The following is a 24743-nucleotide window of genomic DNA, read 5'->3' on the forward strand; positions in this document are numbered from 1 at the left end:
CTCCACAAGGCTGATTCAAATTCCCCCCTCTCCAGCAGGGAATAGAGATGGAAGAGAAGTTTTATTTGGTTCACATGTATAGGGGAACCTACCTACTTTGTGCTTTCTGAAGCAACAGAAGAACTGAAATAGAACCATCCTTCAAAATTCACACTTGTCTGAATTTCGCAGTGCTCTTCTCTAACTAAGTAATATGCACAAAAATGCATGTGCTGGGGTGTGCATAAAAGTGTGTATATTAATGAAAACATGTAGAAATGCATTACAGTGGAATTGCATCTTATGTAGGAGTTAGCAAGTGAAGCAAAAAAACCTCTTAATCAAGAAAAACTGAATAAGTGAGATTATATATATATATATATATATATATATATATATATATATATATTCTACATAAATAAGTAATAACAGAATAATGATTCTGTTTCATAGCCTGTTTTTAATGGCTCCGGCATCACACACAAACTTGATTTCAGAGGGCACAAGTGCAAAAGTGCTGAGGCAGACTCTTAAGATTCCTTCGCATACATACAAAGTTGTGTGGAAGCCACTTAACCCTGGCACTATACCACAGGGGTCTAATATTATAATTTGTACAAGAGCCAGTGTGGTGTCTTCTCCGCCTAACCTTTCTCTCAGGGTTATTGTGAGGATACATTGGAGGGGTGGTGGAATCATTACACCACGCTGAGCTTCTTGAACGAAAGGTGGGATATAAATGTATTTTTAATAATAATAATAATAATAATAATTTTATATCCTTCTCCAAGCACTTAGAGCAGATTGTGTCAAAGAAAGCACAATATAATTATCACAAAACTGCACATTAAGACAATGCAACAAAAGAAAACAATGGAAAAGAGCAAGCAATATAAAAACATCAGTAGAAAATGCTCGGTGAATATGTGAATGCACAGCACAGATACTGTTCATATTAACCTGCTGGAGATCTGGGAATGACAGTGCATGAAACATATATATTGGGGGGGGCACATATTTTAACCTTGCATGAGGATGCTTTGATCTCTGGTGGGTTCTTCAGAGGATTGTCTCTCATTCTGTAGAGAAGACTGGGGACCTTAGTTGAGGACTATGCCAGCATATCAAATGTCAACAGGCCAAAAGGCATGGTTTCCAGACAGGATGAAATATATATATCAGTTGTTTTTATTAATTCACCACAGAAATAGGAGGGGAACGGGAAGAAGTAGGGAAAGAGATGTGCCAGATCTTAAAAAGTTCACTTTGTGGTGAAGTGCAGGTAAGAAAACGAAAGAATAACAACAGAATGATAATGATATATGAAAAAGCCAGGGTGCAAGGGTAGGGACATTTTTCCATTTCATTCCAGTAGTTCTTGCTTTATTTGTTAAATGATTTCAAAGGGAGCAGATTATCAGCATGAGGGAAAGAACAGAATCTTGTGGGACTTCCAAAGCTCAATTGCCTAGGGATCAAGTGCTGGTCCCTCAGCATCTCATTCTGAAATCGGCCAGCCAAACAAGAGCAGAACCAAACAAATGCCCCCCCCATGCCAACTCAGAGAACCTATCCAGAAGGCTGCCATGGTCAATGAGATCAAAAGGCACTGAGAGACTCCAGGAGAATCAAGAGGGCTTCTCTCCTGGTCACTGCAGAGGGTGACCAAAGCAATTTCAGTTGCAAAGCAAAGTTAAAACTAACCCACTTTAAACACATCACCCACTTTGAAATAAATGGAACCAGCTCCTGTAGCATTTTTTTGGGGGGGGGGAGCACAGAGGAGAGACTCCCCTAGAAATTTAGGAAACAAGCTGGAACACATCTTGAATGCAAGTGGATGAAAGATCTGAATGAATGCAAACAAACACTGGTAAGGGCTCATTGTTGAGCCTACCTAGTGGCAGTGAAGGCAGCAAAGAAGACATACTTTGCTTCCTCCACTGCATCCTCTTTATTTCACCCAGCAAGCTTTTACAAGTTGTACAGGCTGGCCAAAAGCAGGTGGTAGAACCAGATGTAGCTCACTGTGACTTGTTTGCAAAGCATTTTGAGGATAAAATCACTTGCATGCACCAAGACCTTGACTCTGCTGGTACAGCAGATGAATTTCATGAGCACAGTCTAGTCCTGTTGTGTTGGATGTGTTTCAGTTGGTAAGGCTTGAGGATGTGAACAGGGTGCTCGGATAGGTCAGGGCAACCACTTGCGCTCTAGACCCTTGCCACTCTTGGCTGATAAAAATCAGCAGGGAAGGAACAGCTGGCTGGGCCAGGGAGGTGATCAATGCCTTTTTACAAAAGGGGGTGGCCACTGCCTGTTTGAAGGAGGCAGTGGTGAAACCACTACTTAAGAAACCTTCCATGGATTCGGGAAAACCTAACTAACTACTGGCCAGTTGCTAATCTCCTTTTCCTGAGCACAGTTCTGGAGCGAGTGATTGCAGACCAGATCCAGGTGCTTTGGGAAGAAACTGATTTTCTGGATCCATTTCAATCAGGGTTTAGGCCCAGTTTTGGCACAGAAACTGCTTTGGTTGCCCTGTCAAGAGAGAGACAAGGGAAACACATCCCTGTTAATTTTTCTCAACGGCTTTCCAAACCATCGACCATGGTATCCTTCTGCAGTGAATGTTTCAGGGTGGTTCACAGAACACAATCAAAATATAAAACCACAAAATATATAACCTACCCAGATCACAGGATCATCTTCTGAGGCCTTTCTATGTGTGCCTCCTCCTTGAGAGGTGTGATGGGTGGCAACACAAGAACAGGCCTTCTCTGCAGTGGCTCCCTCTCTGTGGAATGTTATCCCCAGGGAAGCTTGCCTGGTGCCTTCATTATATACCTTTAGGAGCCTGGTTCCTTTTCAACCAGGCCTTTGGCTGATTTGATTGACATCCTATGCCCTTTTAAAATGTGGGTGAACCACCCTGAGACCTCTGGTTATAGGGTGGTTAATTAATTAATTAATAAATAAAACAAATAACCTGCTACTATGGAGAATGGAGGACCAGGCCATGCGGCAAAGGAGCAGGATCTGAACTCCACCAACTGGTTTGAATTAACTAGCCATATCGTTGGCTGAAGGTCTCAATTTGTTGTGGAAAAACTGGTGTTTACAATTCACTTGTAATACTTCACTGAATTAAAGTAATGGTGGAAGTATTAAAAAAAAATAACACTGGGCAGGGGAAAACCATCAAGAACAATTTAAACATCACTCGTTTTTAGTAATTTTGCAGTGGTAAACCTTTCCAATATGAATATGACATTTTCAAATGAAGGGAGGACAAGATGACTCTAGCATCATCTGCCACTCAGATAGCCTTCATAATGATGAGTGGGATAGCAAATGCTCCAGTAAATCATAATAATACATGCATTAGGCAGAGAACTATTGTTACTTTCACTCAAACCTGTATTCAAACCTGCACAATTTTACCTTGTAGTGCAATTCCTCATTGGTAAAATTGGGTACCATTATGAGCTTCTGTGTAATCTCTCTAACTCGGCACTCTATCGCAAGATAATCCAGCGCCAAAGGTTTTGTTGCAATCCCCTTCAGGACAAAGACATGTTCTGTGCCATCTGCTTCATTTTGCAAAATGAGTTTCCCCTATGATAGTGAAAGAAATGAACATTCAGCAGGGTGCAAACATTTCTCCAAAACTTCAGAGTCCACTCGAAATGAGACCTGAATGTGCTAGTGGGATGAAGAATTACACAGAGCTGCCTTGAAAACTATTCAGAAACTTAAATGAGGGCAGAATACAGTTGCATGGATGTTTGATGCAAGTTGTAAAGTCAGAACATGTGATACCAATGTTGCACCATTTCAATTTGCTACCAGTGCCATTTCAGGCCCAATTCAAAATGCTGGTGCTGACCATTAAAACTCTTAACAGCTTGGGTACAAGTTATCTAAAGCACCAGTCTGTTCAATACAACCAGCTTTGGGGGTCCTGCTCATTTGCCTACCGGTAAAATCAGTTCGTTTGGTAAGTACAGGGGTTTCTTGGTGGTGGCCCCATCATTTAATTATTACTGAATGACTCATGCTTAGTTCCTTCAGTGCAGGAATTCAAGCGGGCCTTAAACATCTATTTCCAGCTATATATTTCCTTAATCTCTTTCCTCAATGTGTTTTCAGCTATATGATTAGGAGTAATTTTGTTTTATATATGGAGGACGGTATTACATCATACTTACAAAATTAAGGTGCTTCTTCATGATGATTTATACCACATAATGTGTTTACTTTTTTGTGTATCATCTCTACTGCATACACTACTTTGTCAGGCCATAGCCCTAGTGGCCTATAAATTCATTAAATAAGCAAACAAACATATCATGTACATGCCCCTGACAGAAAGAACAACATTAAAATATAAAAAGTAAGCATACAAATACAGAAGCAGTAGGGCATCTGAGCCAAATATACACTCTTCACAATCCATATATCCATTTTGCAATTACTGCCACTGCACAAGACAAACCATACACTATCATACAATGCAATAACCTGGCTGCTTATTCTAAATAAATCAGCCGCATGGAGTCCAAATTATTTCCTTTTAACAAAACACTTTATTGGTCTGGCATAAATTAGAAAAGTTATGAATAGCTAGGCAGCTATCATCTACAAGTAGCAGTGAGATGCATTGTGGGTGTCAAGTTGCCCGGCCAGATGCAATCTGTGGCCCTGTGAAAGAGGTGAAATAACCTTGACAGGATGCGGGTGTTGGGTGAGATCAGCCAAATCTTTACTGACTACAGCAGGAAGTGAGGTTGGCATGGCAGGAGGGCAAGAGTGAGTTCCTCATTCACCTCAGCCCCTTCTGATGAAATGCCATTGGGAAATACCCAAACACCCTCCATGGGAATGTACATTATGTGTCAAACCCTGTCACGGCAAGTCAAGCATCCAGGGTTTTACTGGACGACTAGACTGAATCCAGCCAGTCAGAGGCTCTAACCTTAGCCAATCCTTCCCTCAAACCCCTTATATGTATCTGAAGGTATCTGAAGTGTGCATGCACACGAAAGCTCATACCAATGACAAACTTAGTTGGTCTCTAAGGTTCTACTGGAAGGATTTTTTATTACTATTATTTTTTGTTTCGACTACACCAGACCAACACAGTTACCTACCTGTAACTAGAACTATGGAAAGTAGCAATAAGAATCACACATAGATATAACTATAGAGGGCATTATTTAAAGTCTTCAGCTCTTTACATGCTTAGTTCATTTTTGCTTATGGGCACATTCTCTCATTACTTTGAAATGTTTTGAAGTCACCACATTTACAATGTCATTTCTATGCTGTTAGTATTATGTTTATAGATACCCTTGCATTATAAGAACTTATAAATTCCACAGCTATACCAGTTCTCATTAAATGTAGAAAAGCTAATCAAACAAGAAAAAAAATGTGTTTTGTTCTCCTACCGTAATTACACATTCGGAAGTTGGCTTAAACATGAGGGTGTATGGAGTTGTTTCACCTGGGGCAACGTATATAAGCGGGGGGCCATAAAAACAGCATCCTTTTAAATGAGCTTTAAGTTTCCAATCTTGTTGACTCATGTTAGTCTGAAACAAGAGAAAATCCAAATGAAATATCTAAAGGTACAATGAATATCAGTAATTAAGGATAAAGGGGTGAAGCAGAAGTCCTCATGGGAAATATAGGTTTTGAATATAAGCACATGATCTATACAGTTATCTAGTACCGTCTAGTATCAGAAATGTTAACTGATGGGAGCTCTCAGAAGACAGCTTTCCCCTCCTTCTCCCCACTGTAGCCACCAGTGTCCTCTGAAAAGCCTCTTGAGGGTGGGAGTTAAAGGAGCCCTCTTAAACAATGCAGGATATTGAAGGCTGCTGGAGGAAAATTTATTTTATTAAATTTACATACCACCCTTCATTTGAAGATCTTAGGGTGGTTCTCAACATAAATGACCCCAAATCAATCAGAGGTTTGCCCAGTTTAGAGGCATTCTCTCCTCCATCTGCAGCTCAACACTCCCCATTTCTCAGGAGGACTCAACCCAACTTTCCAGAGAGGCTTGAAGAGTGCACATGTGGCTGCAGGGCAGGGCAGGGGAGAGAGAAGGATGGAAAACTTCCCTTCTATAACTTCCTTGAGCTAACTTTTTTAAAGATGAGCCTATATCTTTTTCTAGCATTTTTAGCATAATAATACATTTGTGGCCAAGAGATATAGAAGGTAATCTGTATCCTGTAAAGATTAACTTAATGCAGGAAGAACTCTCATCCCTGCTTTCCATCTATTTATACACATATTTATGTGTTTGCTCAGTCAGCAGTTTTAACCCAGTAGTGACCAGCCTTATTTAAATCTTGGATGAAGCTAAATGGACATACTATTGGAATGTCTTGAGTCACTGCTTGATATGCTGGAGTGACAAACTCTAGCTCAGCCTCGGCAGTATTTGTATTCACCACACATTCTATATGAAAGAGTCGGACATCGTACTTCGACTGAAGAAGAATCTGACAAGGATATCGGCCAGGATACTTAGGCAAAAACTTTATAGGAAGCTCAACTTCTGCAACTTCTGTGGGGAGAAAATAAACATTGTTAGTTTAAATATTGTAGGAAGCTCAACTGCAGCATCTTCTCCCAGGAAGGAAGAGGGGTAAGTATTTTTAATATAAGAGAGAGAGAGAGAGAGAGATGTACTGGTGATGCCTAAATCCTAAAATTATCATTGTTACTTTATTAATCTGATTGGACACTTGCATCTATATGGAAAATGGACCAGAATTTGAGGGCAACCTGATTTATTTAATTTCACAACTATCACATAAAAAGCACCTCAACTGCAATTAGGAATTAGAACAAAAATTAACTGGCTTCTGCTAATGCCCTCCCTGTCCCTGCTCTTTATATTTATACAGCTACTGTATCAACCTACCAACTATAGACTGGGGTTTATACCATGAAAACCTTTAGGTGGACTTTACTCCTTCTGTTTAGAAACAATCATCTGGTCACAGTTAAGACCATTAAAATGTGATCCTAACATACATAATGGAAGACAATGTACTATCACTGAGCAGCAACAAAAGAAAAATTCAAGTACTGATTTAAAAGCCTTTTGTGTAAGTAACCTCATGTACCAAAAATACTGGCTTAACACACCACCTACAACAGTATCTTTAAATTTGCTGCAAATATCATTTTAGAGAGTAAGTCTTACATGGAAACTTTGAGAGAAAAGTAGAAAAAGCTGTAAGGATTTGTAGGTGTGCCTGTCCGGTTTGCCATAGTATACTTCAAAAAGCTTCTGACAAAGCACCTCACCAAAGACATCTGAGGAAGCTTAGCAGTCAAGGAATAAGAGGAGAGGTCTTCTTGTGGACCATGAATTCGTTAAGTTGCAGCAAGCCAAAAGGAGTAGCCAGTGCACCTTTCAGGCTTTAGGATTTACTCTGAGAAGTACCTTTTTATTTTCTCCCATGAAGCAAGAAGTGGTTTTGTGCCCTGCAAGGGGGGGGGGGGTTACCCTTCCTCAGCATCACAGCCCCAGTATGATTTGGCTTCCTCTGCAGCTGCTTTTTTTAAAAAGTGGAAGATCCTGATCATCATTATTAATCTCATCTAAATATCCTGAAGCTATGGCAGAGCCTCTTCCAGAGAGCCAGTGTGATGTAGTGGTTAAGAGCAGTAGACCCGTAATGTGGTGAACCGGGTTTGCGTCTCTGCTCATCCACATGCAGCTGCTGGGTGACCTTGGGCTAGTCACACTTCTCTGAAGTCTCTCAGCCCTACTCACCTCACAGAGTGTTTGTTGTGGGGGAGGAAGGGAAAGGAGATTGTTAGCCGCTTTGAGACTCCGTCGGGTAATGATAAAGGGGGATATCAAATCCAAACTACTACTACTACTCTCTTCTTCTTCTTCTTCTTCTTCTTCTTCTTCCAGCTGGACTTCTCCACCCCTGCCCCAGTGCTATCTTACTACAAGCTGCCCTGTGGGGAAAAGCTCAGGAGCAAGGGAGGCAGGCAAAATAGACCTCCAGCCCAGCTCTTGCTGGATTAACCTCTTCCCACCACAACCATCTACCACCAACGGCCCTGTAAGAATTCCAGGAGAGGTAAGGGGGCAGGCAAAGAAGTCATCAGGAGCCTTCTCTTGTCTGTCCCAGCTGGACTCTGCTCTCCCCACACAAGGCCATCCAACACTGTCAAGTGGGAAGGAACCTGATGGCTTTATATTGTTTATTGCTTTTTTTAAAAAAAAAAGTTGATGTTGTCAGTTGTCTTGGAAGGATTTGTATCCTGAATAGCAGGCTATAAATAACTGTAATGAACAAATAGTGTCTTCATTGGCTATTTGATCTTCCTGTTATAAAATGGTGTTCAGTAGCAATTCAAGCCTTTACCAACTGGGTAACTAATTGATGCCACCATTGCCATGTCAATACTTTCATTGAACTCTTTGTTATTGCTTTAAAAAAAAACCCTCAATTCACAACAGGAATAACACAGCATTGTGTTATGTGCCTCCAAAATTAGCAGGCGATCAAACAGATTATAGCACCTCAGCTTCAAACTTCTCTGAAATAAATTAGCTTGTTCTCTCATAAAGACAAGATTAATGACCTGCTAATTTATGAATTATTGCCTCTTTTCTGTTTTGTCACCAAGTTATTATCCCCATCGGCTATCTTCCACAAAAACGTCCCACGTTTGTCAGTTATACTAGTAATAAAACTCGCTCACTTATTCTTGGCTCATAAATATTTTCCCCCCAAATTAGAGATTGTAACTATCTCGTATCATTCACGCAGTACATGGGAGCACAGAAAAATCCACATTAGATGATGTTTCAATTTTTTTTGGTATATAGTTTAAGTATTCAGTACCACAAGACAAAACCCATAATTCTTTCACACAAAAATATTAGCAATACATTTTAGATAACAAGCCTTTATTATCAGTATAGGTCTAATTTTCCTAACCACCCATGTGCTATTCTTTCTCCCAATAGCTACACAGGATTTGCATTTTGCAGGATTTATTGCACACCAGAAAGCATATTGGGCCAAGCTAAAGGCTGCTTTTCATGGTATGCTTGCATTCTGGTTTTGATACTCAAGTATAATTAAACACATATTTAAACATACTGCAGAAAGCGCTGTCCAAAATTAGGATTTGCCACACCAAATGAGGAAGTCAAAGCGGATAATTCTATCTGGCTCAATTCAGGAGAGGTATTCACAAGTCACACAAAGATCATTCTAGATCTAAAGGGACTTACTGACATAGTTGGATATTGTATAAACTTGATTTCTAGCAGAATTAAAAAGTTGAAGATGTTATTCATTGAATTCAAGTAGATGTTTGTTACAAACCCAAGGATTGGGTCCACTTGTGTTTTCTCCTGGTATATTACAACTGCCAAAACTATAATTAACAGAACAGCAGCCAAGAGGTAACATTTAATTAACATAAGAACTGCATGCCCTCATTCCAAGCAATTTGTGGCTCATCCCGCACCCACTGTGCACAAGGAGAAGTAGCAGTAATACTACCTACAATTCTGAGATGATACTTTTTGTAAAGATGCTTGTCCCAATCTAGTAAGGAAGATATGCACATGTAAGTGGCCTTCTATGTGCACTTCCATTGTTGATACACATCTGAATGCACATCTCCTTCTGCATATGGTTCACAATGCCCATTTATCCTACTGAACTGGTTGTACATCTTTTGATGCAATACTGAGATGCACATTTATTTCTAAAGTCACCAGTTCTGACATATAATTAGCCCTCCATAACTATGATTAGAACACTGGTGGGCATCTCAAAAAGTCAAATCTTAGTATGTATGTAAAACAAAATAGGCCACCCACAGAACACAACCAGAAGGGAAAGAGGACCACTGATATCATTGTGCTGGGGAGCAGGTTTAAAGCTCCAGGAAATTACTGTGAAATAAAAGATTGCTCCGATTACCCCAGACGCTGAACAGAGGCAGAATTCATAAGGCATATAGTGAAAATGATAAGCTGTTCTTGAGTATAATATGAAGGCATATTTTTAACATACACATATAGAGAAGTATTCAGGAAATTGTGCTTTCTAGATAGTGTTATTAAATATGTAAATATTTATGTCTTCTAAATTGAGTAGTGGAAATAAATGTTATTTCTAACAACCATAGATGTCAACATATTGTGAATGATTTGCTAGCCTAAGTAATGTGAGGTGACATGCTATTCAATCTTATTTGCAAGGATTAGTGGAGGATGTTTGGCTGTGTGGTCTGCTTTATTTTAGTGATGTGACAATCAACAGTGTAGCCATGTCAAGGACTGGCTGGACAAAAATGAGTGGTGGGAGGCACAAGTCAGGGAACCCCAGAGGAGGAAGGCTCAGGACCAGGAGATTGGTGGTGGGACACCAAGGAGAGTTCAGGCGGAGAAGAGTTCAGAAGAATCCAGGGAGTCTCCCTCTCCTGCTGCAACAGGCTCCCCTCCCCTCCTCCCTGGTCCCCAAGAACCTGCATAGTAATGCGAAGAGCGGGGAAGAGGTCAGAAGTGTGCAGACTGCAATTTTAGAGTGCTTGAGAAACAGCCGGGAGAGGAGGAAGGCAGGGACCTTCAGTTCTGTCAACTGCTCCATAGAGGCAAGGCCTGCTGGGAAGTGTTGCTGAGACCACTAGGCCGAGTGTATGTTTGTTTCTTTGAAGAAAGAGTTAACTTTACTGAAAACAGAGTTGTGAATCTTTTAGTGCTGCCCTGCGTCTGACACACAGGCATGTATATCTGTTGCTTTCTAATGAATGGATCATTAGAGATGAAAAACCATGGAGAGACCGAATTAAAAAGAAGATAGAATTAGCCTATAGCTAATATCCACCCTTATTTTAGTTTCAGAGTATTGAACAGCTATTGATTAAGCATGAAAGCACAGCACACCAAAAGACAGAATGTAATTATTAAAAATTTCATTTAAATTATTCAGGCGCAAAATTTAAAAAAAATAAAGCATATTAAAGTGGTTAGTGCCTTAACAGTTCAATAGCACTTCACAAGCATCAAGTACAAAGCAAACTATTTAATCAGTCATTGGAATATTGTAAGTTAGAGGAAGAAGAAGGGGAGGAGGAGTTTGGATTTGATATCCCACTTTATCACTACCTGAAGGGGTCTCAAAGCGCCTAACATTCTCTTTTCCCTTCCTCCCCCCCCCACAACAAACACTCTGTGAGGTGAGTGAGGCTGAGGGACCTCAGAGAAGTGTGACTAGCCCAAGGTCACCCAGCAGCTGCATGTGGAGGAGCGGAGACACGAACCCAGTTCACCAGATTACAAGTCTACCGCTCTTAACCACTACACCACACCACACTGGCTCTCTCTATTCACATGTATTTATAACTCCAAAGTCTACCTGTCATTGTTGCCTTCTGACCTGAAAGATGGTCTGGTCTGCTTCTGTACCTTTAACAGCAGTTTGATATGTATACATTAGCAGATAAAACCTCACATGGTACGAAGGTACCATAAGATTTCTGCATTTAGAGTCATAGGAACAAGGTGCAGATGATGATGATTATTTTTTTTAATGCCAACCATATTAGTTGTTCAAAGCTTCAGGAATTAGACCTCTGTTCCTCTTCTCATCAACATGCAGTTGTAGTTACCATGATGGCCAATTCTTCATTTTTGTGCTTATTATAAAAAAGGGAGTTTCGCTTCTTTGCTAAAAAGATCCAGCTCAGTCTTGTAAGATGGAATTTGAATTTGGAATATATAGGCTAATATTTGTTTTCTGAAGCATTACATATAAGTACCTAATTGAAGACAGCTTGGTATGTCACAGCCAGCTGGCAGTCTTTTACTTAATATGCACACAACTCAAACTCTATGAAGCCTAAACACCAATAGCACCGATCCAAGCTACAAACTATTTAATTAACGTATGAATACAAATGTGCGAGAAAATTGGTAAGAGTTACTTTTAAAAGAAAAGAAACAAGTATTTTAACACATTAAAGATAAACCAATATTGTATTCTCTTCATAAAGGTTAAAAAAAGGTAAAAGACCCCTGTACAGTTAGTCCAGTCAAAGGCGACTATGGGGTTGCGGCACTCATCTCACTTTCAGGCCAAAGGAGCCGGCGTTTGTCCACAGACAGTTTTCTGGGTCATGTGGCCAGCATGACTAAACCGCTTCTGGCGTAACGGTACACCGTGACAAAAACCAGAGCACACGGAAACGCCATTTAGCTTCCTGCCACAGCGATCCCTATTTATCTCTTACCTTCCAAGTTCCGGACTGCAGAATCCGGGACCGGCAGCCATTTTACACCGGAAGTTGCGTCGATGTAACTTCCGGTGTTGCTTTGCCCTTCTATGGGCACCCATAATGGCCGCCGCCGGCTTCAAAAGTCGCTTGTACGCATGTCAGGAAGTGTGCCGACGCAACTTCCGGTGTCGCTTCGCCCATCTATGGGCACCAAAATGGCCGCCGCCAACACCGGAAGTCACATCTATGCACTTCCGGACATGCGTAAATGCGACTTTTGAAGCTGGCGGCGTAAATGCGACTTTTGGTGCCCATAGAAGGGCAAATCGGAATGAAAAAAAATGGCCGCCAGCAGGAGAAAATAATGGAGAAAAACGGGAGACGAAGTGATACGGGGGACCACCGGGAAAAGGTGAGTAAAAAAGGGGTTTTCCCGAGGAAAACGGGAGACTTGGCAGCTATGATTTATCTAATCACTGGTGTGCTTTCGAACTGCTAGGTACTACAATGGAGCACTTATGCAACAAAATCCAGTGAATTTCAAATTAGGTATCCTGAATATTTAAGCAACCAGGCAAACTTGAAATTACCTCCTTTCATTGCTACAGCTATGGTTCAGGGATCTTTAATTTGACCCCAAAGACACAAAGATGGCACAGACTGACAATGTGAAATATGTAGCAATATTTCACTCAGGTACATGAAGAAAATCATGTTGATGTCAAAATGAATCAAGGGCTCCTTTGAGATTAAAAATGAACTAAGGGCTCTTTTGAGATTCAGCAAGTGTGATAGTATCTTCTTGAAAAACTGGTAAGCAATTCTGAGACATTTTATTTTTATGTTAGCTTATTCAAAATATTTCCAAACAGATGGATGCCAACAACAACATCGGTAAGATTTCCAGTAAACATGTTGATAATTAAAAGTTTTGGATACCAAAGTCAGTCACTGGCCTTTTTTGTATGATTATTCCACTACATATCCTGTATAATAAAAGCTGTTTGTCCCACATGCTCTGTTTACTTCACTGGCACAAGCTTTTACTTCCAAAGCTCCAGTCCTTAAATTTCCAACCATAATAATTTTTTACTGCTGACTTTAATCATCTTTTGAATACTCTTAAATACCTGCTTTTAACTGTCCTTTATCAATCATTTTAATGTTCTGTTTTATATTTTTTGTAAACTGTTTAGAAGCTCTCTTACCATCGTGCGGTTTTTAATATATAATAACAAATTCAATTTTAAAAACACACACACTCCTTTTCCTTTCAAACAGAGTTTGAGTCTTACTGCAACATACTATTCAGTAACTGGGTGTCGGTTACTTCTGGGCCTGGCATGCCAAAAAATTGCCTTACGTTTTGCCCCGGCTGTCCTCAAGTAGAGATGGGAAGGCCTGGGAAAAACCCAGAAAAATGGGGGGGCAGGTCCCCCCTGGTTTTTTCCAAAGACGTTTTTAGAAGTCCATGAGAAAAATGACAAAGAGGAAGAGGAAGAAGAAATGGGAAATGATAGCAGTAGTTCAGAAAATGAGATAGAATAAACTGCATGTATACTGCATGTTGTATCTTCTGTTTCTTTTTCTTTTTTTAAGCACTACTCAAAGGGTAGACCTTCTATGGAGCTTAAATATTGAGGTGGACCTTAACTTTATTTGCTGTTGGTGCGAAGGGGCAAATCTAATTTTTTTTTAAGTTGCTGGTTTCTTGCTTTTTTGGTTGCTTTGAGGGAAAGGGGGGTGATTACCTGTTTTATTGCAAGCATAATACTTTAATATACACTGCGTTTCATGCAATTTGTTAAACTACTCCACACTGAACTTTGTTTCAATTTTCCCAAATTTTCCATCCCCCCCCCAGGGAAAAACAGAGGGGGAAACGTGTGTTGTTTTTTCCATGGCTTCAAAATTTCCGGAAATTTTACACCTGTAGTCTTACTACACTGATGTTAGTTAGTAGCTTGTAAAAAAACAAGAGTAGCTTTCCTCTACGACTGATATCCCACTCCCCTTATGCCTGGTTATAATGAAAATAAGCGAGGTGCAGAGGAAAAGAAAATGCTCCTGTAATCTGCAGAAGTTGTAAATGGCTTCAGACCATCTCTCATCTCCACAGTACAGATATTGTTCCACTCACTGGGCATCCATTCCCAGTGAAGAACATCTGCAGTAAACAGGATGGTAAGATATATGAAGAATTCCAGCATTAGTATCAAGTGTTGTTGTTGACAGTGGTAGTAGTAATGACCGCTCCCCACATAAAAGGGGTGTGCATTTTGCGTGGTCACACACAGCCCCCTGGGATCCCCGGGACAGCCATGGCAGTTCGGATGCTGGCGCCGCCTTCCTGGGCTGGATGCTTGTGGTCTCCGCCCACACAATCAGCCCCCACACATGCTGGATAACCCTGAAATAACCCAGATCCCTGGTTAGGGGCTGGGAAGGATAAACACCCAATGCCTGAGCCAAGGTCTCCCTACATCTGAATCTTAATAAAGTTGTGGCCAATTTTTAATCCCATAAAACGTTGTCCTGTGTCGTTATTCCGCTCGGGGGCTGCCTGGGGTTTGGGGGGACTCCGCCTGACCATGCAATTTATTAATCAGATGCTTGTCACCTCTTTCTTCTGCAGACCAAATACGTTCTTTTCCCTGGTGTGTAGGATGAACTCTGCTTGATGCCAACACAGGTATTTCTATCTTTTCAGGGCTTTCAAAATATTCAGGCATGCTCACTTCAACACTGTACTCAATATATTTTTTAGAAAATTTAGGAGAGTTGTGCAGCGCATCTTTCTGCAAATAAAAGAACAGCGTAGTTGATTCTTAACTATGTTTTCATACTAACTGCAAGTCAACGAGGAAGCATGTAAAAGGTTCTGTGTACGCAGCTAGATTTTTATTTCCCTGTTTTTGCAGAATTATTTTCTTAATTATATTACACAATTATCAAAATACCTTCAAAATCTCCTATGTTTAAAAAGCCATTTGGGGGATTTGGTGGCACAAGTATAGTTTACTTTTTAACTTCTGCCTGTAGGAATGCTATATTTCCCTTAACCCCATGCCACACACCAATTTTTCTTTTCAAGTTAAATGGATGATACTGTTACTAAATTATGTTGGTTGGAACAATTAAGGATGGGAGCGGGCACAGAAATGTCTAAAGAAACTGAATTATCTTGTGCATATGAATTGTTTTTCGGCTGGAAGAGGGTCCACTAGCCCAGGAACCACCATACTTCTGATCCAACCCTGCTACTATGTGCTGAGACGCTTACTCCCAGGTTGGTGGTTACCTCTCAAAATCAAACTCTGGGGGTTTGGGCAGCTTTATAACAGAATGGAGAAAACTGCATTACAAGATTGGTGCTCAGATAATCAGCTTGACAAAAGGGCCCTTTACCAATCGTGCACTATGCAGTCAAAATGTTGCTTCCCTGTCAGCTTCAAAATGCAATGAACAAAGTACAATTGTAAGATCTGCAGTCAATAATGTTATTACCTCAACTTGTGACAGACCTAAAGCTGCAACTGCAACTCGAACACTGCTGCTCTCAAGTGTCCCAGTGACCTTTCTTCGCTCATACTCCAAAGCAGACATTTGCTGCTGTGCTGCAAGAGCCAGAGCCTTTTCCCTAGCTTCATTCACGAGAGGGATCTTCAGCTTTTCTTGAAGCATATTACCAACACAACATTTCAGACAAAGCACTGGTTGTATTTCTCTGTCACCTGTAATAAAGAAGAGCAAGAGGTAACATCAACAACGGCCAACTAAGATTTTTGCTTCTACAGCACACCAGGCAGATGCTAAATTTGGTACCATAGCACCAATTGCTATGGCTTCCCAGAGCGAGAGCCAAAAGCCTAGTGTTAGAAAAAGCTGACAAGGACAACCCAACCCCAAAACTAGTGTTGCTAACTTTATTTCTCAGCAGGGCTCCTGTGCTTCTAACACCTATGATTCAACAAAATGCACCTGATAAATAAAGTGAAGGAATAAAATTTCATCTGGTAGATTTTCTCATGTCAAGCAAACTACAAAGATACAGAAGTCCTGCCAGAAAAAAGTTGGCAATCTGAATTCCCATTTCTATTATGCACTGGAATCATGGAGAAAACTAGCTTGAACCCACTTGTTTTCAATTTATCAACTAAAACAGTTGAACTACAATGCTATTAAAACATTTTCTTCCCCTTTTAGCAGCCATGATGGAAATAAGTCTTAATCTTATAATTCTTGATTTTTCTACAGTTTCTACAGGTTTTTCTACAGCTTAAATACATATAAAAGAATGAGCATAAGGACATGGCTGATGATTGGTACATGATGCAAACAGATCTAATCACCAAAATATTCACAAATGACTAGGCAAAAAGTCATTGCTAGCATTACAGTTCAAGCTGCTGGTTTCATTCAAAAGCACAGCACGGAAAAGATCTTGAGTATGTAAAAACGGAGTTCAATTAAACACAGATGGGTTTAGAGACTTTACATGCCCTATTGCCAAAGCTGTGTAGATCTATGGCCCAGTGGTGCTAAAGAAATGTAGCTATATTTCTCGTTGGTACTACTGTCAGTATATACTCCATTTTGAAGAAGCCTAGGGGCACACTGTCTCCACAAGCATCAATCCCTTGCTGACAGGGCTTTTTGGCCCTCATTAAATGGACATGCAGGAGTATGTCTGAATCACAGGCCATGAAAGAAAGGTCACTTGTGTAGTAACTGTAACTCTTCCAAGGTAATTTGCTGTTTGGATCCATGCAAAGTGAAGGAAGGCTATACAAGCTATTATCTTCAAGAATTACAATTACAGATAAGTAACCTTTTCTTCTCCTTTAACTATTGCCTGTTTGGGTTGCCAGCTCATGGTCATTATCAACCAGTAATAAATCCAGATGGCAGCATGGCTAGAGGATACTAATTGAACAAAGATAGCAAATTTGAATTTTGCAAGCTGAAGTAAGTCTAAATATAAAGAGACCTGTAAAAAAAAAAAAGCTAAACAGGTTCCCAGGCCTGAAATACTGTGAAGGATTACAGCATGAAGCTTTTTTATACCTTTAAGGGTAGTTCATGTGGCTTTGATAAATGGTCAGAACAGAACTCTATACATCAATTTTTAATCCTTTGGAGTCTAGGAACATTCACCTGGCATAGTGCTCATATAAGCAGAGTCATAACCATATGCTACCAATATACAATGCTGAGACAACCAGGAAAGAAGCTGTAACTGATAAAGATGTATGGAGAACACTGAAAATAATCCTTTGTTATTTGCACCAGTAGAGAGCAGGCATATGCAAGGATAAGAAATACGTGTGAGCAAGAAGTAATTTGTAATCCAAATAAAAATGTCTGACTACCATTTGAGGTACCAGGAAAAGTAACATTTATATATTCCATGGCAGTTTTCTGATGCCTCTGCATTGCAAAATATTTCACTGCTTGTGAAATTTATTGTATCTAAAAGTTTAATGGGGGGGGCGGGAGAGATATTTTTACACCCCCACTCTACCTTCTAACACGCTGCTAATGCACAGAACATTTGGGCTATTCATTGGAAGTAAGCCTGAAGGCAATGGTAAATCACATGTTCCTTCCACCAGGTACACAAATTCCCCAATCTGAAACACAAGAACATATGCATTTCAATTTCGACAACAATTCATGCAGAACAAATTAGAAGCCTCTCAGACTATAAACAAACACAAATCCATTGCAGCAACATTGAAGCTTGACTTACAAGAATATTTCATGCATTTGAGAGTCTTCGTTTTAAAGCCTCTTCATAAACTAAACTGGAAATACTATAAGGTATAATAAAATAAATCTAGTAATTCAACGTTGGGTAGGAAAGAATTAGGACCAGAAGTATTTGTCATTATTTAACTCGGATGCCCTATCAATGCCATGAAAGCCATTACTCCCATTGATTGCATGCATTATTTGCATGTAAGATGTGATGTAATTGGCTTAACCCATTTGGACCTTTAAATGTGTGTCAGTCTTCAGTGGAGGACTTCAAGGATATCAACCTATTAGACTGATCCCATGGTACATTCTTTACTTGCTGGAGTCACAAAAAGAAAACTTGGTATTAGTCCAACATTTTTCACATACGTATATCCAAACATTAAGAATATCATCTATAGTGGCATCCCATTCTAGAGCTCTAATCCTTAAGGCAGTATTTCTGCCATTATTAGGACAGCGTGGTCCCACTCATTAACTTTGAAATGCAGCTACAATTTAACAGACACCCAGAATTTATGGTTATACCTGTAGGCAATCTTGACACCTATCAATGAAGGTCAAATTAACAGTACTACTCTTTTCTATTTCACAGCATGCTGACTTGCATTTAAAAATAAAGGTTGAAAAATCTTGAGCTCTCCTGCTAAGACACTTACACAACTGCAACTTTTTAATAGCCATATGGTTCAAAACTGCTGAATATGGAAACCAATCCTTTAAAAGTAAGTATGTGTGTCTCTGTGTGTGTTTTAATCTAAAACATTCCCTCCATGGACACACACACAGCAATTCAGCAGAGATTGCTAAGAGCACCACAACGATGGTGACTGTATGCATATTGGAATTGTTGTGGAGCAGAGGTTTTTACAACTCCACCCCCAGCAGTCCAGATAGATCTTAAATTGCTTGATAGTGTCATTTTCCCCATCACCTAGCTGCTGGCTCATCAAATCAGCATATGGGTAAAGTTGGTGGGTTTTTCGGGGGGGAGAGCCACATGCACATCAGGGGCTGTGGTGTGCCTACATGTGTTCTAGTGACAGTTTTATCTCTTACAGCCTGCTTATCACAGAATTGGAAGAGAGGTGGGGGGGTTGCTATTTCCCCCAGTTCACCTGAGGTTTCATAAAAATAGCAGCAACAGCTATAGAAATATCAAAGGGACTGGGAATGCTTTTAACATCAACTCTCCCCAGTCTATTTCTTGAGTTCCCCATCAGCAGGACAATTCTTTTTATTATATTGTTATAATCAACTATAAGATGCTGGATATAATTTGACTGAAAAGCAGGCAATAATTTCATTAAATGAATGAATGAATGCCTTTTTAAAAGTGCTTTGGTTTGTTTACTTGTTTTAAAAGGTATGTGTCGGCATGCAGATATGGATATGGAACATCTTCCATACTTTCTTCAGGATTGCTTAATATTGACCTATGAGTCAATAGGAGGATTGGAGAAGATAGAAGGACTTTGCAAGAATGTACTAGGATATGACAAGTATTTGATGTTGGTGCATTTTATTTTATTTTTATTTTTTGCATTTTCAATGAACTATAAGATTTAGTGTCCCAATTTTTCTCATGTCATTCACAAGGGCAATGCATGTAAAATATACATATTTACCTGTTCATTGAATAAAATTATGGCACAATAACGTTTTCCCATAGTAAAAGGAAGATAGTGAAGGCTGAGGATTGAACTGCTTTCTCCCGTTAGGAAAACTACAGCCATTGGGCTGAAGAACTCTTGTAAATAGTTTGATTCCTTAGTTGCCACTGCATCATCTGGAGGTTCATCTACAGAATCAGAGCTCGTAAATTCTTCTGCTATAATATAGAAACATTGTAAGAATGCAATTACAGTACAGAACAATATGTAATATTTTAAATTCTTAAGTAATACAATGAAACTTGACATATAATAGAAAAATGCTAATTCATGCTTTCCATTTTTATCAGCTTTAACTATGCTGCTCAAAGAGCAGGAGAATTTTGAATAAGGTGCTTTTTTAAAGGGCCAGAACCACACATTGCCTGGTAAATCTGTTCCTGGATATTCTGACATGTTTGTCTCTGCCTAAAAGCAACTTAGGGAGTGTGGGGTAGGGGAGAAATTAGAATTGTGGCTGCAGTGTGGGAGAAGGGGCATTAATCCTTCCTTTTAACACCATTCTCTGTTGCAAATCACCCCAGTTGCTATGAGCCATGCTATGACTAGACATAATGCAGGCATTGGGAAATTTGAATCAGGAATCAGCAAAGAGGTCCATTTCAAACAATCATGCAGTTAATTTCATATACTCATTTAGTTGTAACTGTATTCAACTAACTTTTAATCAGAGTAGACCCACTGAAATTAGTAGCCATTAATTTCAATGGATCTACTCTGATTAAAAGTTAACTGAGTACAACCCAATGTCATACTCAGAGGTGTAAGAAGACAGTGATTTCCTTTCTAATTTGAATTCATTGCAAGGACCACTTATCTCTTCCCCCAGTGAGCAGTGTGTGGCCTGACGCTAGGGGTGGGGGGCAGGCGCCTGTTTCTCACATGAGTGGGAAGACATTGTTTCCTCCTCCAATGGTCACAGGGGATTCTGGTGGCTCAACTGCAGTTCTGATCAATTCCTCACAGCAACTGCATGCTGACGCTCTATGCTCCCCACCTCCCTGACAGCATATAATAATGGACACCACACACTTATGTTTGGATCAAATAAGGCCGCAGATTTATTGAATACAGATGAAAAGATTTGGCATAGGCACTGGGCAACCATTAACTTCTGGCCCACTTGCCAGAAGTGCTGTCAAGGGTCTATTTGGCAGCGAAGGATTCCTAAGACTTACATCAAATTAGTTGACCTCTGCAGGAATTGCTGCTTTGAGTCATGCTGTGCCTCTGATATAAGCAACTCCCCCCCAAATCCCCTTAATGGGATACCATAGCACTGGAGGGGCAGGAAGAGACTACAACCCCCCTTCATCCAAGACTAAGGTTTGCCCAGTGCCTATTCAGTAATCAAGCAACAGTCAGATTGGGTGATTTAGGATACATACCCAATGACTATGCCAAGACTGACTTACATCTGTAATCAACAAAGTTGTGGCCCATTTTATCCCAAAGCAATTGTCCTGTGATTATTTCATCTCCCCATATTAGCCCTTGACTGCTCACGGCCACACTGTACCCGGGCCAGCAATCAGTGCTATTTCTGTTCTGCTGGAGTTTGATTTCTGCCAAATACTATCCCAGTGTCTGCTGTTTAATGTAAACTAAATAGATTATGTAACTAATTGTGCAACTTATGTAACTTAAATTAAATGACTTTTTTGCCTATTTTTGATATTTATATTGAAATGAATGTATCATTTGCTGATTATATTCACTTGCCTGATTTATTTTCCTGACCACACAAACACAAACATACAAACTGTAGCAATTTCTGCTTCCCTTTTCATCAGAATTCTCTGACCTTTACCTCCACTTAAAGCTAGTTCAAAACAAGAGGCAGGAACGGTGACTACTCTTCCAGAGTTAAAGCTTTCTTTCTTTAACATCCCACTGAATGCACACAAATCCCTGAATATAAGAACTCTCCATTGTGATCTATGTTATATACCAGGGGTCAGCAAACTTTTTCAGCAGGGGGCTGGTCCACTGTCCCTCAGACCTTGTGTGGGGCCAGACTATATTTTGGGGGGGGGGATTGAACAAATTCCTATGCCCCACAAATAACCCAGAGATGCATTTTAAATAAAAGGACACATTCTACTCATGTAAAAACATGCTGATTCCTGGACCGTCTGCGGGCCGGATTTAGAAGGCGATTGGGCCGCATCCGGCCCCCAGGCCTAAGTTTGGGGACCCCTGTTATATACTATATATTGTAGAAGACCATTTTATATACTATGCATTATAGTAGAATATGTTATACTGTTATACACACTTAAAAAAATACATACAAATACAAGACAGCAATGACAGATTATTTTTTTTGTTAAATAAGTAGCTTCTTTTTTTTAAAAAAAAAAAACCTGGACAACAATCTTTCCTTCATAAAGATAACAGCATGCAGAGCAATTCTATCTAGAGAGAAGCTGAGTCGCAGATCCACTGCTGCTTCCAGAGTCCTCTTGTTTTATGCCAGTCAGGGCAGAAAGGGGGAGGGCAGTTCTTTCTTAATCGTCAACATTGGGAGCAAGGCTATGTTTTCACTCTGAATCTGTATTTCAGGAAATATTGTTTTTTCCTTTTTGAAATAAAAGTCTTAAGTCAAAACATATATCTAATATATGTCAAAACAAAACAGTAAAACAAATGAGATATTTCCTCTTTCAAAAGCTGCAAAGAACTAACAGTTATTTAAATAAGATATTTAAATCACTGATCTTTCAGGAGCTCAGCTGCCCAATACATCACTGAGAAATAAGGCCAACAATAATGAATCCATAACCTGATAGGAAGAGGCAGGAACTCAGAATTATTTGTAAAATTATTGTTTCAGTGCTCAGCTGAAACCCCATCAAAAAGATACACAAAGAAAAGGCTCCATCAGAAAATACTTTGTGGACCTAAGACCTGGCAAATAGACTTAATAGGATCAAAGGATGCACTTGCAGGACTTTTAAACCCACCTCTCCTCTCCTCTCCTTTTCCTCCTCCCCACCCTACTCCTGCTCTCCACACCAGTGCACTGCAACTTCAAGCTAGAAGTGCCTTAGGGTGCAATCTCACTTACTTGGGGTAAAACTCATTTAATTCTGTGAGACTTACTTCTCAAAAGACTTATACAAGAATTACATTGATACTCTTTGGGGAAGGTAAAATACATTTGGGCACTATAAGCCTTCCCTCCCCACCCCCCAAAAATCAATATTTATAAATACAGTAGGTTTTTCTTAAGTAATCAGAAAAATGCTATATGTAGTTTAACAAATTAAACTGTGAAACCAATAAGAAACATGATTAAAAATAGAGCTTACCAGTGTTTGAGCTGTCCTCTTGACTGCAGATTTTTCTTACACCTATCACTTCATGTCTTTTATTCAGTATCTCAGATTCGAAGCTAAAAAAGAAAGAAAAACAAATGTTTATTGACATAGAGAATAGAGGCCAAATTCCTGGATCTTGGTGTGCCTCGGTTATCACAGTTATACCCAAACCTTAACAAGTTGAATCATATAGACTTATTTCATTCATTAATATGAATGCTAATTTACAGGGATACTGACCAATTGCCTTTTAAAGTAATTTACCCAACTATGTCCACCATGACCAAGTCGGATTCATAGCCTATTAGAAAGATTCTCAATACATTTTTAAGGATCAATCACGTCCAGAACCTCTTGTTCTCAGGATGCTGGATGAAGTCAAGGCATTTGATTGTTTAAACTGACAGCCTCTCTTTACAATTTGAGGTTCCTTTGGTATTTGTGCATCCTGGGTTGATATGCTCTCAGATTTATGCTATGGATTACTGGCCCAAGTTCTGGCGAATGGGGAACACTCATAGATATTTCCCATTGGCCGGGGCACGAAGCAGGACTCCACACTACCTTGCCCTAGCCACAGAACCCTTAGCTTTGGCACTGTGAAAGCAGATGAGGATCTAAAAGGTTTTGAATTATTCGGAAAAATCCATCTTATCAATATGTTCACATATGATGTTGCACGATTCCTTTCTGATCCTAAAGCCTCTTTACCTGCTATTATGCACCAACTTGCTATATGTGCCAAGATATCTGGGTTCACTGTTAACTTCGCCAAATCTGAGTTCATGTGTATACACACACCCCACCAAACCTACAACTGAACTGATACAAAACAACTGGCCAGAAATACCTGGGAGTGAATATACCTATGACTCTATCTAAACTATAAAAACTGAACTTTACTCCCTTGATAAAACATTTAACAACTAAGCTCAAAAGCTGGTCAAAGTTAACCATCTTTACTTATTCCGAGTCTTACCAAGAAGCATACCCATCTCTCGTTTAATAATGGGTCAAAATTTTATTAAATTTTGTTCATGAAAACAAGAGACCTCGGCTACCTCAACGAACCCTTTATAGGGACAAGAAAGAAGAGGTATAGCGATATCTAACCTAAAACGGTATGAAGACTCCACTCACTTACACAATACTCTCTTGATTTTACAATACAGTGGTACCTCGGGTTACAAACAGTTCGGGTTACAAATGCTTCAGGTTACAGACTCCACTAACCCGGAAGTAGTACCTCAGGTTAAGAACTTTACTTCAGGATGAGAACAGAAATCGCGCCCAGTGGCGCAGCGGTAGCCGGAGGCCCCTTTAGCTAAAGTGGTACCTCAGGTTAAGAACAGTTTCAGGTTAAGAATGAATGTCCGGAACAAATTAAGTTATTAACCCGAGGTACCACTGTACTCAGTGGTCCAATGTTTCACCTGGATCACTGTATCCAGTATTTTAATGCCACTGCCATGTTACATTCAGTGAATATGTGCTACCAATCTTCTGTTGTTGTTGTTGTTTAGTCGTTTAGTCGTGTCCGACTCTTCGTGACCCCATGGACCATAGCACGCCAGGCACTCCTGCCTTGCACTGCCTCCCGCAGTTTGGTCAAACTCATGTTCATAGCTTCGAGAACACTGTCCAACCATCTTGTCCTCTGTCGTCCCCTTCTCCTAGTGCCCTCAATCTTTCCCAACATCAGGGTCTTTTCCAAGGATTC

The 24743-nt window shown here is 40.0% G+C and overlaps 1 protein-coding gene and 1 long non-coding RNA gene across 6 annotated transcripts in view; both read right to left on the minus strand.

Annotated features, from left to right (window-relative positions):
* The window catches only part of CFAP47 (cilia and flagella associated protein 47), a 191104-nt gene that overhangs the window by 95034 nt on the left and 71327 nt on the right, over positions 1–24743 (minus strand). For all 5 annotated transcript variants that reach the window (XR_015949533.1, XM_088667791.1, XM_088667793.1 and 2 more), the window contains 8 exons: positions 23015–23097; positions 19656–19858; positions 17792–17900; positions 15775–16001; positions 14888–15065; positions 6372–6565; positions 5433–5576; positions 3424–3597 (listed from right to left, as the gene is read on the minus strand). Coding sequence is in view for 4 of the 5 variants with exons in the window: in XM_088667791.1 (XP_088523917.1) it covers positions 3424–3597; positions 5433–5576; positions 6372–6565; positions 14888–15065; positions 15775–16001; positions 17792–17900; positions 19656–19858; positions 23015–23097 (1312 nt within the window). In the remaining variant the exon portion in view is untranslated. The remainder of the gene's footprint in view (positions 1–3423; positions 3598–5432; positions 5577–6371; positions 6566–14887; positions 15066–15774; positions 16002–17791; positions 17901–19655; positions 19859–23014; positions 23098–24743) is intronic.
* Positions 731–3407, minus strand: LOC148685925 (uncharacterized). Its single transcript, XR_015949541.1, has 2 exons — positions 3281–3407; positions 731–1548 (listed from the first exon to the last, which is right to left on the minus strand). It is a non-coding gene; the product is annotated as an uncharacterized LOC148685925 (long non-coding RNA).

This window comes from Zootoca vivipara, chromosome 4 (assembly GCF_965207765.1).
Source record: "Zootoca vivipara chromosome 4, rZooViv2.hap1.1, whole genome shotgun sequence".
Taxonomy (NCBI): Eukaryota; Metazoa; Chordata; class Lepidosauria; order Squamata; family Lacertidae; genus Zootoca; species Zootoca vivipara.